The 17,812-nt window shown below is 40.2% G+C and overlaps 1 protein-coding gene across 8 annotated transcripts in view; it reads left to right on the top strand.

The window, feature by feature from the left end:
• Window positions 1-17,812, top strand: part of TM6SF1 (transmembrane 6 superfamily member 1) — a 23,212-nt gene extending 5,400 nt beyond the window's left edge. Inside the window, exons 5-11 of one of the 8 annotated variants that reach the window (XR_008975125.1) lie at window positions 1,571-1,653; window positions 2,976-3,097; window positions 7,617-7,721; window positions 9,754-9,846; window positions 10,492-10,611; window positions 14,947-15,055; window positions 15,976-16,181. Coding sequence is in view for 7 of the 8 variants with exons in the window: in XM_057431019.1 (XP_057287002.1) it covers window positions 1,571-1,653; window positions 2,976-3,097; window positions 7,617-7,721; window positions 9,754-9,846; window positions 10,492-10,611; window positions 15,976-16,167 (715 nt within the window). In the remaining variant the exon portion in view is untranslated. Of the gene's footprint in view, window positions 1-1,570; window positions 1,654-2,975; window positions 3,098-7,616; window positions 7,722-9,753; window positions 9,847-10,491; window positions 11,483-11,802; window positions 12,326-14,946; window positions 15,056-15,975; window positions 16,351-17,151 lie in introns of those variants that run through there. The other 7 variants (XM_057431401.1, XM_057431019.1, XM_057431225.1 and 4 more) reach the window with 7 other exon arrangements.

Here is a 17,812-nt window from a genome sequence, read left to right as displayed (position 1 = left end):
GTGGTCAATGGCTTAATGTTTGGCTGGAGACCAGTAACAAGTGGCGTCCCTCAGGGATCGGTGTTGGGACCGGTCTTGTTCAACATCTTTGTCGCTGACATGGACAGTGGGATTGAGTGCGCCCTCAGCAAGTTTGCCGATGACACCAAGCTGTGTGGTTCGGTTGATACCCTGGAGGGAAGAAATGCCATCCAGAGGGACCTTGACACACTTGTGAGGTGGGCTGATGCCAACCTTATGAAGTTTAACCATGCCAAGTGCAAGGTCCTACACCTGGGTCGGAGCAATCCCAGGCACAGCTACAGGTTGGGCAGAGAAGAGATTCAGAGCAGCCCTGCAGAGAAGGACTTGGGGGTGTTGGTTGATGAGAAAATGAACATGAGCCGGCTTCAGTGTGCGCTTGCAGCCCAGAAAGCCAACTGTATCCTGGGCTGCATCAAAAGGAGCGTGACCAGCAGGTTGAAGGAGGTGATCCTGCCCCTCTACTCTGCTCTCGTGAGACCTCACCTGGAGTATTGTGTGCAGTTCTGGTGTCCTCAACATAAAAAGGACATGGAACTGTTGGAACAAGTCCAGAGAAGGGCCACGAGGATGATCAGGGGACTGGAGCACCTCCCGTATGAAGACAGGCTGAGGAAGTTGGGGCTGTTCAGCCTGGAGAAGAGAAGGCTGTGTGGAGATCTCATAGCAGCCTTCCAGTATCTGAAGGGGGGCTATAGGGATGCTGGGGATGGACTCTTTGTTAGGGACTGTAGTGACAGGACAAGGGGTAACGGGTTAAAACTTAAACAGGGGAAGTTTAGGTTGGATATAAGGAAGAAATTCTTTACTGTAAGGGTGGTGAGGCACTGGAATGGGTTGCCCAGGGAAGCTGTGAATGCTCCATCCCTGGCAGTTGGACGGAACCTTGGGTGAGATGGTTTAGTGTGAGGTGTCCCTGCCCATGGCAGGGGGGCTGGAACTAGATGATCTTAAGGTCCTTTCCAACCCTAACTGTCCTATGATTCTATGTTAAAACCATGTGTGAAAACCCATCTTTTTCCCCGAAGATATTTATGATAGGAATTAATGTACTGCTCAGCATGATGATCTTTCATCCATGTTAGAATGTATCATGCAATTTAAGAGAAAATAATTATTTCTAGAGATTCTTATGTTTCTTGCTGTTGAATAAAGAGTTTGAGAAACTAAGTACTTGAATTCCAGAGGCTAATGTACCTGCTGGTCACAGAAGCATTAACAGAGTGAAATTAATAATTAGTTATTCTTTTATAGTCTTGCACAACCTGTGATATGCAAAATCATGCAGTCAGTCTTTAGATGAGTGGAACACAACATCAAATAACTGAATGTGCACAAATCCTGTCCTGTTCATGTGATAACCTTCTTGCACATGAATGTGGGATTTCCCCCTTTCAGAGTAAAAAATCCACTGTTGACTTGTGGTACAGATTTTTAAACCTTTACTGACTAAGACGCAACCATGGCAGTTGGTGATTTAAGGGTGATTTGGGGTAAGGGATTTTTAGGGCCTATGCAATAATGATGTCTTGTTTTCTTTTTTAAACAGACAAAGCTATAGAACCATTGGCCTCTACTGGCTAGGTTCCATTATCATGAGCATCATTGTCTTTATGCCTGGAAACATTGTTGGTAAGGACATAATTTATATGACTAACATTTTCCTGTGAAGCATTTTCCAAATTCAGCATTAGGCTATCTATATTTTATTGCAATATCGATTCCTTTCTGTAGTAATACAGAAGAGGAGTTTTAGGAATATCAGTAAACAGATGCAAAAAGAACAAAAAAAGTGTTGTATTTTGTTATACCCATAAGGCTTTCATCCAAACTAGGTTTAATTTAAGCAATAAATCAATAACTGCTTCCCAGTATCAGAAAAATATGAAGCTTATTTTGCATAAAATTTCCAATGTATTTAGTAGTCTGACTTTCAAGCACCTTAGAAGAGGCATCCAAATCACCTTTAAAAAGGGAAATCTGGATTTTACTCTATTTTAAAAAGAACTTTAACACTGCTAGATGTCTGACATAAGTTAGTGCATGGTTTGTGATGATGGAGGTGATTGTAGTAAAAAATCTTACGTCATTATTACCGGCAGGTGCTTCTTTAGGAGTGCCAGTCCTCTCAATTGGAGATTTCCTTTTTAGCAAAGCTTAAATTGATGCAAAGGTGACAGGTGTTCAACTGAGAAAAGTGTTCATGTGTCCAAATCCTGCAGTCAGCTTTAGAAAAGCTTGTTCTGGCTTTTTATGACAGAGGCAGAGTATTCGTGGTGCAGCCTGGGGACAGTTCAGTTCCCTCCTTTGTAGATACACACGCACTACAGAGAAACCAGTCATCAGATTTAATGTGACAACGTTTCTTCCTCTTTCCTCTGGGGAAAGCAGAGAAACTTGTTATCATGAGCATGCCTTAAGCCTTCCTTTCTGCCAGAGAGTAGCCAGTGTAGAGACACAGATTTCCCTGATTTCCCTGGGCTGTTCTGAATTTATATTTTGTCCTCAAACACTAGTACAGACCTGTAGGAGAAAATCAGGGCTTTGGAAAATAAATACAGTAGCAGATCTTAAAAAAATGGCTATATTCCTGTTTTCCATTTTTCAAAGAATAATGTCCATTTTTGAAGCAGGTTCCATTAAGAGATTTTAAAGATGCCCCATCCTATAGGATTACCTATGCAGAGTGACTGAGGTGGTTTCCTGTCCCCTCAAAACCTCTCTAATTTCCAAAGTAGCTTCTTGTCTGATAGGCCTTGTCACCCATGACTCTACCACTACTGAGCACATCATTTTCAACAAAATTTGTGTGTTGCTTTAACACTGGTTACTAATGTTTTACATTTACATTACCACAGCTGCTTCAGTGTTTATATTACATAGGATATTTTTTAAACTCTTCTCCAATACAGCTATACAAATTCTTATACATCTTATAACTATTCTTTTAACAGGCAAATACGGAACAAAAGTGTTTCCTGCTTTTTTCTTAAGTATACCATACATTTGCCTTCCCATATGGGCTGGGTTCCGAATTTATAACCAACCTTCTGTGACTCACGACACTCCAGTCAAGGTAATATTGTTGTGTTTAACTGTTGGCTACTGTTAGAAAAACTGAAACCGTTTCTACTGAGTTTTATAGGTCTCTTGGTGAGCATGGAATGCACTGTGACTGCTCACTGTTGTGACAGTTGCTGCCAGTCTGTGTAGGCACTGTTAAAACATCTATACTGCAGGACCATTTAAACATGGTGGGTAAAGAACCCATTTATATGTGTGATTGTGTTACTACACTCTATGTATTCAGTTTCTGACTGTTTCAGTTTCTTAGCTGATGAAAATATTGACATATACCAGCTCCATAAAGTACCACAAAATCCTCATAGAAGCTCTGCAGGAAAGTATTCTTCTGCAGACGACTTACAGATTTCATGTGATTTAGAATTTTTTGTGTGTACATTCTGCTATATTAGATTTTACAGGTAATGTATATTAATTGAGATGTAAATTATTTATGTTTCTTGTTAAAAAAAAAAAAAGTAAAAATGTTTGCTTAAAACTCCTTAGACCTTTGCCTTTGAATTTAATAGTTGGGCTGTAATAAGGTTAACTGAGCAAGAAGAAAATGCAACAATATTTTATGCAGTGTTTTATATAAAAAAATAGTCCCTGCAGTACAAAGCACACAGCAGATCTTTAACTCTTTGTTGCTATAAGCAAACCAGTTTATTGCCACAGCACACCGTATCAGCTCTATGTAATATGATAAATATTTTTGCATCACGAGAGCTCCTAAGTCTCAGTCAGGTTCATTCTGCAACTGGAAACACAGACACAGATGAAGGAGCTAATTCCTGTTCCATAGCTAATAGGCAATCATTGTGCGAGTGGCATAGCCAGTGCCACAGAATAACAGCAGATGATGCATTGATAGATTTTCCCAGGAATTTATGAAAGAGAACATTCAGCCATCCATCCTTTAATCTTCAGTAGGAAATAGAGGTATAGACAGAGGTTCATATCTCCTGGAGTTTGAAGAACTGCTACAGAATCACCACTTTTAGTGCAAACCTCTATGAAAAGCAAACTGGGGGCGACTTCAGGTGCCAAAACCTCTTCTACACTCCTGCACAGGCTTACAGGAAACTGCATGTCCCATCCCAAAGCAATTTGAACTGATTTACTTAAATGCATCACTAATTCCGACCAGAAACATGTTCTTTAGGGTCATCAGGGTAGAGAAGTTACATATAGTTAGTAATGGTGATTTTTGCTATAAGTATTAGTGAGAACATCCTTTGCTTGGGGGATGGCTGAATGGGTCAATTTGTCTTCCTAGTACTGAGGACACCACAGAAATTGCTATTATAGAAAATACGTGATGGGCTACTTATTTGCTGAAATACAGCCATGTCTCCTATGCTTATCAGGAGCTGAACTGCTTAGCTTAGGTTTGATATTTTACCTTGGTATATATTGTAGAGAAACTTCATTTTTAAATTCTGTTTCAAAATGAGAGTGCATAGAAAGCCGATGATCTGAAAATTGAACATTGTACTTCTTAGTGAATCCTTTCTTGTAAATCTAGACTTCCTTACTCAGAAGGTCACAGAGGCAGCCTTGATTCCTTCCACTGGGGCCTCCTATCTTCCTAAGTAGTTTATTTTTCAGGAGTCATATTTATCTTCAGAGCTAACTTATGCTTCATATCATAGCATAAATACCTGTGTTCAGTAACTGTACCTTAAAATGCTTTTAAATCTTAACATGACTACTCATGAATTTCTCATTTTTTATACAACTCCTAGTCCTAAATTATATATTGTTTCCAGGAAGTAATTGTGTGTAATGCTACTAAGCATTGTGAGTCCTGAAAATATTTAGTTCTCTTTCAATGTTTTCCAATTAGCTGTAAAATAGAACTTTTCTTTAGCTGTCATTATTCAGAATTGGTATTGAAAGATTTAGGAAGAAAATGTAATAACACTTAAATATGATAGTGCAAGTATATAGAAAAATACACGAAAGCATGGGAAGCAAGCTATGTTCTGTTGGCCACAGTATTTATTGCTATGATATTATTATAAACCAGTTAATTAAAAAAATTAACTAAAATCAATGTGGAGACAGAGAAAAGAGGTATTGACATCTGGATGTTTTTTAATAGAGGTGGGTGCATAAGAAAGGAATAGAATTTTACCTTCATTCACAATCAAATCAAGCTGTGCTTCAGTGTTTGCAAAGCTCAGCAGGTGAATCTCAAGTGTATCAGTTCGGAAAAGTTTAATGTACCTTAAAGCTAACAGAATTAATACACACATTTATATTTGCCTATGAATTCTGAAGTGGCTGACTTCTGCGGACAGCACACGAGGTTATTTCAGTTCCTTAAACCCCGCCATGTAAGGAGCCTCTCAGAAGTTATGAAAATAGCTTTCTCCTGGAAGTGAGAAAAATGACAAAGCAGACCAACACACTTCCTTGCTACACAAAAGAAACAGCAGGGCTGGCGGGCTCTGGGCAGAGCTCCATCGCGTTTGCAATACGTGGGAAACGCGTGGCAGCTCACTGCTACTCGGACAGTGCACTTGACACATTAATTCATTTTAGCACATATTGATGTGAACTTGCTGTGTAAAAGAAAGGTGACAAACAGGTCTGTCAGCAAAGTGCATGCTGTCTTTCAGCTTCTTGCTTCTGATTTTTTTATATGTTTTGCATTTTCATTTTGTTTGCATAAATGCATGCAGAGAAAGAAGGTGCGAGTTTTCCCTACCTTGGCAATTTCACGAACTTGAACTGCACCAAAGGTCATTCCAACTAATACTGGCTGTCTCCAAAACCTCTCACTACAAAGTTCTGTTGTAGCTTTGTGATCACAGTAAATGTGATCACATGCATTTAATACACCTTTTGAAAGGAGGAGTGATACATGTGCATATTTCATACTTAGAGAAAAGTGGAAAGAAAATATATCAACCCTCAACTTTCCATTGTCCTTAGGTAGTCTACACCTGAAAATGACTTGCAACTCAGCAGCCATGGGAGGCCTTTGTCTTTCATAGGAATAAATATTAGAATAGAGACATTCTTTGCAAGGTAATATTACAAACATTCCTGCACTGGTAAATACTGTGAAGTGACACCGTACTGCCACAACAAACCTGTTGTGTTTGAAAACCAAAAGTGTCAATTTGTATTTTAGCTTTAAATGAAAGAAAAAAGAAAGTCAGTTTTATGGAAGAGGTGGCCTTTGTGTTTACAGTAGCACTATTGTTAAACCACAGTTCAGATCTTGCAGTTCTTACTCAGGAATTGTGCTTGCAAGATCAGTTCTCCTGTTTCAGTAACTTTATTGTATCTTTATCCTGAGCACATTTAACTGTGCCTCTACATCCTAATTATTGTTCTGTGCTTTGGAGGCATTTCCACAAGTGTGTAACAGGAAGGAAATCAGGTTTTTCTTTTGCCGTCTGTGTGCCAACATGCAACTAATAAAAAGGAAGAGGAAATGAGTAACATATAAATGGGAAAGTTTTTCCATCTGAAAACAGCAGGGATACAGAAAGAGACTCTGATGTACTTGTAGTTTTGTGGCTACACAGTGCTGAAAGAGCTCGTTGAATTATTTCCATAGGTCTTGTAAGTTTTACCATGTAGGCACAGAGATGCCTTTGGTTCCTCCAAAGCCATCTTCTGTGTTAAATATCTACATGGTCTTTGCTACTGTAGAGTGTGAACCCCTCACATTTGCCCATGCAGTGCAGGGGGATTCCTGTTCTGAGGCTGAGGAAGAGGGATACAGACCAAATCAGATCCAGATGCTGACACGTGCTTCAGTGCCCATCAGAGAAATCTATAGTGTACAGTAATAAAAGAATGAAAGGAGGATTTTCCATTCTCCATACACACACACACACACACACACTGCATTCTCTGTTTGTGTTACACATAAAAGGTGTATCATTTGCTCAGTGAACTCAGCAGAGAACTCAATGGGCCACAGAAAAGTTTTTATTTTATGCCAGTGATATTCCATTAATTTCAGTAGTGTCACAGGCTGCTGGAAACCAGCATTCCCTCTCAATAACGATGGACCCTCATTTCGCTGTCCCTCCAAACAGTCCTTTTACAAAGCATATTAGATTCAACTCCAAATGTTTGAGACAAACCTACACTTCCAAAGCTTTTCTACATATGGACATCGAGGAAAATTAATTCATTCCAATTAACAAAAGACAACTTTGAAGAAATCAGTTACGCTGCTTTAAAGCCTTATGTGATTGCAGAGTTAGTGTTCATTCGATCTAGGTTGCTTTAAAAGTAATCTTTATTGAAATGGCTTTAGTTGGATCCATCCATTTCTACAGTTTATTCACAATTTTCCCACAGCATCCTATCAAGTCTAAAGTCACCTTTTTAGATGTGGAAGTCTTGCCACCTCCAAAATCAGTGGATAAAGAGCATAAGTTAACAGAACTGTGTCTGTGATAACGTTTCAGTGCTTCACCCTTCTTGTAGCAACTGATCTGCAGTTAAATACATGTCATGTGGAACCAGGATGTATTTACTAAACATGTTCTGTGTTGCAGGTGGTTCAGGAAGTCCAGAAGAAAGGACTCTTAAGACGACCAATAGATTTAATGTTAGCTGCGTATCTCATTCTAGCAACGGGGTTTTGCATATTTAGGGGCATGGTAAGTTGAAGATATTTTAATATTCTGTCCTCTAATTTTAGAAAAACTTGAAATCCTTTTGTCTGTGTGAAAAAGTCTGTACATTTTGGTCCAGGGAAATCTTGAGACTTTTAGGGTTGGAATAGCCTTAGACATAAAAAGGACAAATTGTTTATTTATACGGATTAGTGGTGCTTTGCTTCTCCATTTTGCCCTGTATAAAGTATATTTTTCAAAAGGAGGTGCAAATTGCAAGAGTCAATAGCATCCCAAGTGCAGATCAACATAACCTAAACCTGTTTTCATTCTGGTATTACATTTATGGCCAAGAATGCAGAGAAAATAAAACAAGTTGAGTCTGTATTCATGTTTTGCTAAACAGAGATGCATCATTAAAATTATAAAAGAAACCAAGTTAATTTACACTGCATCAGAGAGAGAACAGAGAGAACATTTCCACATGAAAAAAAATTATCCATACTACATGAACAACCCATATTCTACTTGTTTCTACTTACCAAAAGCTTACTTTCAAAAAAAATGTTTGCTTTTTAAGCACAGCTGATTGAATTCAAATTTCTGAGGGAATGAATCAGTACTGAAAATGCTTGAAGTAGAAAAATGCAGTAATAGGTAAATCTAGTCCTTTGTCAGCTCTAAAGCATTTTAAGCTTCTGTCTTAAGCAGAAGGGAAGTTGTGCATCTTTAAGTGAACAGAGATCAAATGTTTAGGTGTCTTAGATAACCACCTGCTTGCTTGATGTGTAGATCTGATCCTGTCTAGAACAATTCAAGTACCCAAATAACATTTTATTTACCAGTGCAGATTGTCCTTTTGTGGTTCTGCTGCTCACGTACTTGGTCATCTTCAGCTGTTTCACTGAAAACCTGCCTCTCTTTTTTTCCTTCTAACTTGTCACAGACTGCTTTATTTCTTCTCATAGGTCATGCTTAAGAGCAGCACTGATAACCATCCGTTTTACTTGTAATTTTGTTGTGGGAAATGTTAATTCACGCTCTAACATCTAATTTGGTTCTACAATCCCACTGCTGCATTTCTCGGAGCAATATTTTTTTTTCTGATTTTGAGTATGGTCATTTCCTTAGATATTTCGTTTGCCGAACAGGAACTGCTCACTGGCCTTACTTATACACACAGAGGTCTCTGCGTAAGCTGCAGTAACCATGAGCTTGTGAAAAAGTGAACAAAATCTAATGCATTATAGTCCACTCAGACCTGATTCTTGGAGGCCCATGTTGGAAAAGAACAGGGATGAATGTCCGCTGTTTGTAAATATTTACATTTCCCCCTCCAAGTCACGTAACAAATGCACGTGAAACTAAGTTGTGCAAAACTTACTGTTTGGTCCTGTCATTTAGGCATTAACAATGCCTTGTCATAAAACAGTGACAGCTGTTGACACAGATGGATAACTCATTTTACACTAGTATTTTTGGTAGTAGTTTTAAGGGCTATCATGAAAAGGAACTACTTTTGTCTCTCTCCGTGTTTATTGTGAACTTGTTCTTTCTATATGAGCGTAAAATCCAACAATCTCCCCTTTGCTACTCTCCTTTAAAAATTAGTTATTTTAAGTAGCACTGTCTCTCTGCATTGCTCTCCACTGCTATCCTGCCACAGTGCAACTTCTCTGTTGGGCTACATTTACAGCTTGCTGTGCTCAATTGGGTGCTTAACCCGAGGTTTCCATTGAGCAATTTTCCATTGGAAAGTTCATTTGCTGGGATCAAAGCCTGTTTATCAGAGCAAATCAATAGCAATTAGACTCTCACTACAGCTTAGCCAACAGACTGAACTCTCTTACGGTCAAAATCTTTAAAGCAGGCCGTCAGCATTTCCTCACAAACCCTCTGAGCAGGAGCTGAGGGGAGGCTGCATTTCAGCTTTTAATTGGTGATCAAATGGGTCACTCACACAACAGACTTTGAGCAAGCCTGTGGGGTAGCAGTGCTGCAGACCACTGGTGAATCTTTAGGGCTGTGGTTTAGAACACGTTCTTTGTTCATGGGAAGTTCTACAAATTCTCCTTAGATTGCTCTGGATTGCCCTGCTGAACTCTGCCGGCTGTATATTCAACTTCATGAGCCCTATATAAAAGATCCTGCTGCCTATCCTAAGCTTCAGGTAAAGCATTGTGGAGCATAGAGTATTAACTGATTTGTGAACTGGTGCAAAGGTGGGTTTCACAGATGACAAGATCAATAAGTGCAGTATTTGTTCATGGCAAGTTAAATGGTACTTCATGTATTCTCATGCAACCATTACAGGGTACCCCTCTTAAACCCTTATACAAACCCTATTGACAGAGGCATGGCAGAAGAGGGAATGCTGTGCTTTAGATCTGCAGCATTTGCGAGGTTGCCATTCTTTTGCAACTCTGGCTTCTGCAAGAACCAAGTATCTCTGCTGAACCTGTTCTTTCTGGGGAAGGTGTGGCTTGGGTGGATCTCGTGCCTCCCAACTGAAAGTGTGATGGAGCTTGAGAAACAGAGCCCATGTTGTGTTGGATGCTGAATTAGGTCAAGCCATGCTTATTGGCATGGTCTCAAGATGGCAAGGGGTAGGAAAACATGTCATGGGGTGAAGTGGATTTGGATGGGGCAAAGAGACAACAGCCATCAATATTAGTGGAGACCTTAGGGTAGCTGGATCTAGTCCACAGCATCCAGGTGTAGTTTTGAGTAGTCTCAGCTCTTCAGTCAATTGGCTAATTTTTAAATGCATTTCCCTCACACTGCAAAGCAACTAATATTTCTGTTTAAAATGCAGATGCTGGCTTACATGTTCTACTCTGTGCCATACCATGTGATCGCTCTGTATGGCCTACTGGTGCCTGGCTGTTCCTGGATGCCCGATTTAACCCTTATACATGCTGGAGGACTAGCTCAGGTATTTCTTTGTAAAATGTTCACTCTTTAATTACAAGATAATGAGTAGAGGCCTATGCAGTAAATAAGGGGCCCATGGCTTGATCATCCCATGCAGGTTTTATGACACTTAAACTCAGATATAACCTTTTATATCTGTAAAAAAAAACTAATTTAAGTGAGTGGAGTATCAAACCTCTTACATGTCTCTAATGAATGACTGCATTCTTGTTTTAGTAGACTTCATCCTAAAGCAGAATCTTTTTACTGGGCTCATTTAAACCTTATTAAGCACCATGCACTCTTTAGCTGAGACTTGAAGGAAGCCTGTCAAAGTTGTAACAGTCAACCACATAAAAAACACCCCAAACACAACAAAACAGCACAATACTTTGTTTCCATGATATGTGTTGACCAATGAGGTAGTCTGAAAAACGTAAGTGGAAAAAGTATCTACTAGTCACACCAAATGGGCAATGTCAGTTGATGATGTTGGTACAACACCAGGAACCTCCTGGGCAACAGACCACAGTAACACTAAGACATGCTTGTATTGCCAAAGGCAGACCAGTGATTATACTTTAACTCATTCTGTTCTGATTATCTTAAATAAATGACTGTAGTTAATTACAAGATGGTGCTGGTGCTTATGAAAAGACTGACCAAACCAAAATAACTAACAGGAGCTAATAAATAACTTCTCATGACATACAGATGACCATTAAGCAGCTGAGACAGCAACAATTGATTTGTACTGTATGTAAGAAATTAAATGTGCTCTGAGCATCCAGACAATGAAGAAAATACACACATAATCCTGTACCAATAACGTGAACATGGGGACATGGCAATAAGTGTAATTTAGGTACCACTATTAGACAAACACAAACCAATGCTTTGTTCCTCAGGCCTGAGATAATCACAAACTCCAGTCCAGCTTAACTGCCCAGCAAGGATGGGGAGAGTGTAATTTGATCTTCTATTTGTGAGCAATTATCACAGAAAATATGATTACTGTTTCCTACACAGTTTATAGAGAATCTTGAATTACCAAATGATATCAAAACAGAACCTGGCAAACATGAATGAGGAGGTTTAGATGAACAAAAGGTATCATAAATACTATACAACTGTTTGTCCCGTATCTAACTTAAAAAAGCACAAGCTAGCTAAAGTAGGCAAGCTGGTGTCAGGAACCTCTCTCTACTGACAGAGTGTTCAGGTTTCCTGAATTCCCCAGACAGTCAGGAAAGAAACTGCTCCTTCAACAATCACCTAGCACAAGGAAAGGTAAACCAGAAGTCAGAGTGTGCCATCACAATCTTGCAAGTTTACCAAAAAGCTCAGCCTCCCAGACTGGAGACAGTTTTTGGTTGGATGGTTTTGGTTTGTTTGGTTTTTTTCTTGTTTGTTTTTCTTTTAACTGCTTCCCATAATAAATACTCCCCCTTTTTTTAAATGGCACTTTGTACCTTCTAACTGTATGATTAATACATGCAGCATCTTGGTGCTGCGAAGTCTAAAACCCCTCTGTTATCCTTTGTGGTTTGGCTTCAGGATAATGCCAATTTACGTGTTAGACAAGGAGAAGAAAAGCTACTGGTAACCCAAAGCTAACACTTGCAATTTCCCATTGTACTCTTTAAAGCTTGTCCTAGGCACAAGCAAAAATTGTGGGCTAACAAACACGGATCAAGAGAATGGTGTGGTGCAGCACACCCTCCCCATTTGTCCCAATTCAGGTTTGGGAGAGGGTTTTTGTAGTATTTACTTTAACAGGCTGCAGAATGAACTTCGGTCATCCCACAACTGACCATGATTTAATGGATCTGACCTGGTGAACTGTGAGCAACCTGGGAGGAAAAATGTGTGCGACAATGAATTGAGTACTCCCAGATTACTTTTGGGTTTGGGCATTTTGAGGCGCAAAACAAATTTCCAGGTGTGTCTACTGTTTTCTCAAGTTAAAACATTGTAATTGATACTCAAAACATATGTAATTACCAAAACACATTTTGCTTTCCATTACACATAAAGATCCAATAAAGGTAATGATGGGAGCAGTGCGTATTGCTCCCCAGGGAAGAGCACTTCTCCTACAAACAGCAAATGTGGGAATTCCCATTATTTTTATTTCAACCATTATGAAGTATGTGCTTTTCACAAAAAACAAGTCTCAAACACCATGTGATGCATCTAAACTAAGACCCTCTGAAGGTGCCAAGCCTTTCACACACAGAGAAAACGTACCAGTTTTCAGAATTGCACACAGCTCTCTGCTTGAATTATTCTGTTCACTGACATTCAGACTCCAAACCCAGGTTATAACACTTATTAGACTTTCTGAAGCTCTTTAAATGTTACACAGCTAAAGTACCAAAAGCTCTGATTCTATGAAAGTATTGGAAGCCTCCGAATTTGTGAGCCAGATGAGAAGGGATGAAGAGCCTTAGCCCTGCCACCCAAAACCATTCTGTCTCACCAACTCTCCATAGCTCATTGCCCTGTTCTCCAGATGTAGGAAGATTTTCTCTACTCCTTCTCCATCAATTTGCCTTAATGCTGGAATTTTTGGTGGCTAGTTTCTTCCAGTACCCCTTGTCTACAAGAGAACCTAAACCCAAGGAGCATATTTTTCTAAGTTACTTTCTCCCCGCTCTATTTGATGGCTTTCCTCAGGCTCATATGAGCTCGTTCAAACCCCTCCAGAATAAACGGCAATCTTTGCTTGATTTTAGCCAGTTCTGGAGAGAAGGCACAGAGCAAAGAAGGACTCCTAACCTTTTTCCAGGCCCTTCTCTATCCCTAGGAGGAAGGCTTTCCTGACTGCAGGATATGAAATATTCAAAGTACAGTCTACAAGACAAAAGATGTAATTTAAAAAAATCTAAACCCAAGCTATTTCACACAGACAAGAAGCTTAATGAGGATCAGGCACAAATTGCAGTTGTCAGGTTGAGCAGTGCCATGTCCAGCACCAGGCAGCTCCCAACTGCTGGCCAAGGCTTCCGCATTACAAAGGCTGGGTTTTAAATCGATAAGGCTACCTTAGAAATTTACCTGCAGCATCTCATTTGGTTGATTTCTCAACCAAAGTTTAGGGGTTTGATCCTCAAAACTCTGCACTTGAGAGGGTTCAGTGACAGAAAGCAGTAAAGAATGGCTCATTTGCTGAAAGGCGAATCATGGCAAGGTAACACAAGGTAACACAACAGACTCACGGCAGTACCAGCCTGTAGCATGACAGGCAGAAGGCTCTGCAGTAACTAACAGATACTGTCTTAAAATCATGGGTTTGGTGCAAACCTGCCTGGTACTTGAAAGAAGAGCAGGACTGAGCTATTGGTGAATGACAGATCTGCTTTTAAGACACATCCCTGCCCCAAGGGAGGAAAAAAAAGGGGAGGGTGTGGGGAGAAGCAGAGCACTGTGATAGAAAGGAACCACACGAGATAAAAGACATGGCACAATTTCCATACAGACAAATCAATTAAAAAAAAAATAAATAAATTGACTTCAACAGACCTAAATATCCTCCCTGGTAATGAAAGGAAAAAGCCATGTGTTACATTGAAAAACAACTCTAATAAACAGTAACTTCATTATATAGTGCATCATTAGCTAGCAAAAATCTTCATGAGCTACAAACAGAACAAAATGATTCTGCTTTTCCTTTTTAAAATGCTCAAAGCTCACTAATGTGCCACAACTCTTGTAAAAGACCACACAATAAGGCTTAGATCTTCAAAGGCATCGAGGAGGCTGTGGGAGCTCTGGGTCTCTCAACAGCAGCCCTTACAGTTCTGTCTGGCAAGGCTTAATATGGAATATGAATTTACTATCAACTTACTATGATGTACAGCTGGTCACTCTTGGTGACAAGTGGGTCTTGCAGTCCTCCAGAGAAGTACTTAGCTTAACATCTTGTTCACCCCAGAAGAGGCTCTAAGAATACTACCAAGAGGCTGTGTCTTGGTAAACCTCAGGCAGACACAAGCCTCCTCTCTACGTCCTGACACTGGCTGGCTATTTGCTTGGGAAGCTGCTACCCCATGTAACAAGGCTTTGCTCCTGAGCACTAATGCACTTGTTGCCTAGGCTGAGCAGGCTCCCAAGGCAAGGGAAGGCTGAGCAAGGTGCCCCAGGTGCTAAAGGCAGTTCCTTCCTGCCTGAGACAGATGAGGACAAACAAGCTGTGAGAGACAGCAACTTATGAGGCCAATATAAAAAGGCTGCTGATAGTTTGGCCCTGAACATCTCTTTAGTGTGCAATAGCTATTTACAGAAACATGCTAAGCAGCACTCTCCTCAAGTTTGTTTTATTTGATTTCTTTGATTACTTTGTTTCCTGGCTCAGGTGTGGCAGATCAGCTCTCCCAAATCAGTGGAGGTGATCAGAATCACCTGAAAACAAATTGCCTTTTCTGCTTTGATGTATGGCCTCAGCCTAACCTTTTGCTGGAAGAGTGTGTATTAAAACACCTGAACTATATTTATTTCACTTTCTACTTTGCTAACTGTAAGCAAAACTGTTTTCTTTGTGAGTCTCCATCACACATCTCCATGTCTAACTAACTAAATAATAATGAACCAAAATGGACACACAATAGTTAATGTGAATGAGCTGTGGCTTGAAATAGCAGGTAACAGATGGAGACAAAAGACAGTGACTATCCTGACACTTCTATCTTTAAATGTTTGTTTATGCTAAAAATACTCTTCACAGCAAGGTTGTCTTTGCATACAAACTTCACTGTAAACTTAACCTATACTTCAGAACCACTCCCAGCCCAAAGCCAAATACTGCAGACATGTTTGCAGTCATCAGTTCTGGGATCAGAACTTTGGAAGACTGGGTTTAAGGTTGAAAAAGCCCTAACAAACCAAACCCAGAACTAACATAGCTTCCAAGAGTTTACATTCTAACTTCACTCAGAGCGTCTGCCTGCTTCCCGTTGATGCCAAAGATGACATTCCCCTGTAGGTGGGTGCAAGTCCTACCCCCATCACTGGGCTGAGGCCCAAGAGTACATACCTCTGCAGCCTTTTGCCTGGGTAAGGATCCTGGACCCTGTTGCATGAATATCACCCGTAAGCCAAGGGTGAAATCCTGACTTAGAGATCAGTGCCACCACGTGCATAAAATAAACCTCCTACCGTGCCACTGATGGTTCCACTTACGCCTCTTATACCAAGGTATTAACTATCTTAGTTTAGGCTGTATTTTTATACCACTGTGCAAAAGTATGATAGATAATTCTGGAATAAAAGGGCTGGCTTGGAAAATGTCACTGGAGATGCATACTTGCATGCAGATTTTGCCGTCTTTCCAAAATACGCATCAATTTTACCCTTCTTTAACATCTACGTTATATATACACCACAGGCTCAATTTTCCCATATTGGTGCTTCTCTTCATGCTCGAACTCCTTACATCTACAGAGTCCCTGAAGAAGCAAAACAGTTTTTCCTGATACTGAACATAATGTATGGGATTCTCCCCCAGCTGTTGGCTTACAGATGTGTCAACAAGCCAGAGTTTTTTATGAAACCAAAACAAGAAGGAAAAACAGAATAACACAACTGTTTTCAGCTCCTCGTTCTGGCTGTCTATATACCTGGGTTGGGATGTAACCGAACTGCTCCAGTGGAACCCGAATGAAGTGTGTAAGATGTGTAAACCTGCACAGTTGTGTAAAGTTGCACGGTCTGTTTTGTTTATCCTACTTGAAAAGGGAAATAAAGACAACTGCCTTCAGTACCACTTCTCAACATCTTGACTTTGCGCTGCAGCAGAGCTGCGGGTTCCCATAGCTATTTTTAAGTAAGCTGCTTTGACAGTTTTAGAAATACTGCATGAAGTTAAATAATAATGATGATGTCAGTGTTTAGCCTCCACACCCTGAAGAGTATCACTGGCAGCAATCCCTACGCAGAGCTAGGCTAGAATGGGAAGGTCAATGTTTTGAGGTGTGAAAAATTAACATACGTAACTCTGTCACATGCACATCTTTTATTTGTCAAAAAGTATGCCTTGTGGGTCAGCCTTCTTAAAAATCCCAAGAAATCTTTTTAAGAAGCAATCAACTTTTACGGTAAGACTCCATATATGATAAGCAAATCATAGTTTTGTTAATTCTTTTAAGGATTCACCTCTGCAAGGACTGCTCATCTGCTTGAAGTTAAGCATGTGCTTAACTAGTTTAACCAGCTCCTCTGAACTGGGCCTAGGGGCTTGATACCTTGGGCAGGTTGACCTTACACCGGAGAATGCAGTTTCAGAGAGGGGTTTTGGTTCTTCTCTGCAGCTACTTTTGCTAATGTTGTTGCTCCTAAACAAGTAGCAGCAAATACAGTGATCTTGGTTTGTGTTGTTTATGTTTCTGTTTGCAATTACAACTATTTCTATGCCTTCTATGTGTATTTACACTAAAAGCAGTACACTTAAGTGCCTTTCTCACAGATGAAATTGGCTGATACATTTTAACTTGAAACACTTTATTTGGGAATGTTGACTTTTGGCCATTTTGATTTAAAGGATCTTCTTTTTAAACCTAACCAGTAATGAGACAGGATCAGTTCATGCATGTGCATGTTGCACCCTGTGCAAGGGGACTTTGACAGCAGCAATAAACTCATGCTGGGAGGCTCTTCTGCTGCATACTGAGCTGTGCTTTGCAGCAGTGCTCAGAAGAGAGACCCCAGGTTTCACACCTCCAGCCAAAGGAGCTGGTCCAAGATAACCCCAACCCACCTCAGTAATGCCTCCTGGTGAAAGGGAGTTTGGCAATAACCCCCTCTGGCACCCAGCCTCCTGCCGTGCTCACTAGAACTGGGGGTAGCTCCATCCCAGCACAGCCTCCCATGAAAACCAGCCCCAAGCTGTTGGGCTGTATCAAGAGGTGCGGGCTCACAGTCAGGTATCCGAGCCGCTGGTGTCACTGCTCATGTTTTTAAAGAAACTTTGAGTACATTCAAGGTGAATTTAATAACCTCCTGTTATCCAGAAAAGGCAAAGTACAGAAAAAATAAAGATCTCACCTGCACTTGTATCTATTATGGTCAACTCATGTTAACAGAATGTTTTGCTTTAATACTTGACTTACATTAATACCTCACATTATTACACGTATGAAGCCAAATATGACGCTAACTTAGTTGCTTACAACCTCAAACCTTACTCCCAATACACATTCCAATAAATTTATTCTGTAAAAACAATA

This window comes from Pezoporus wallicus, unplaced genomic scaffold, assembly GCF_028554395.1.
Source record: "Pezoporus wallicus isolate ANWC-B61680 ecotype Strahan unplaced genomic scaffold, APGP_CSIRO_Pwel_v1 contig_3952, whole genome shotgun sequence".
Classification (NCBI taxonomy): Eukaryota; Metazoa; Chordata; class Aves; order Psittaciformes; family Psittacidae; genus Pezoporus; species Pezoporus wallicus.
Note: the sequence above shows the minus strand (reverse complement) of the source record. Positions and strands in the feature narration are given on the sequence as shown.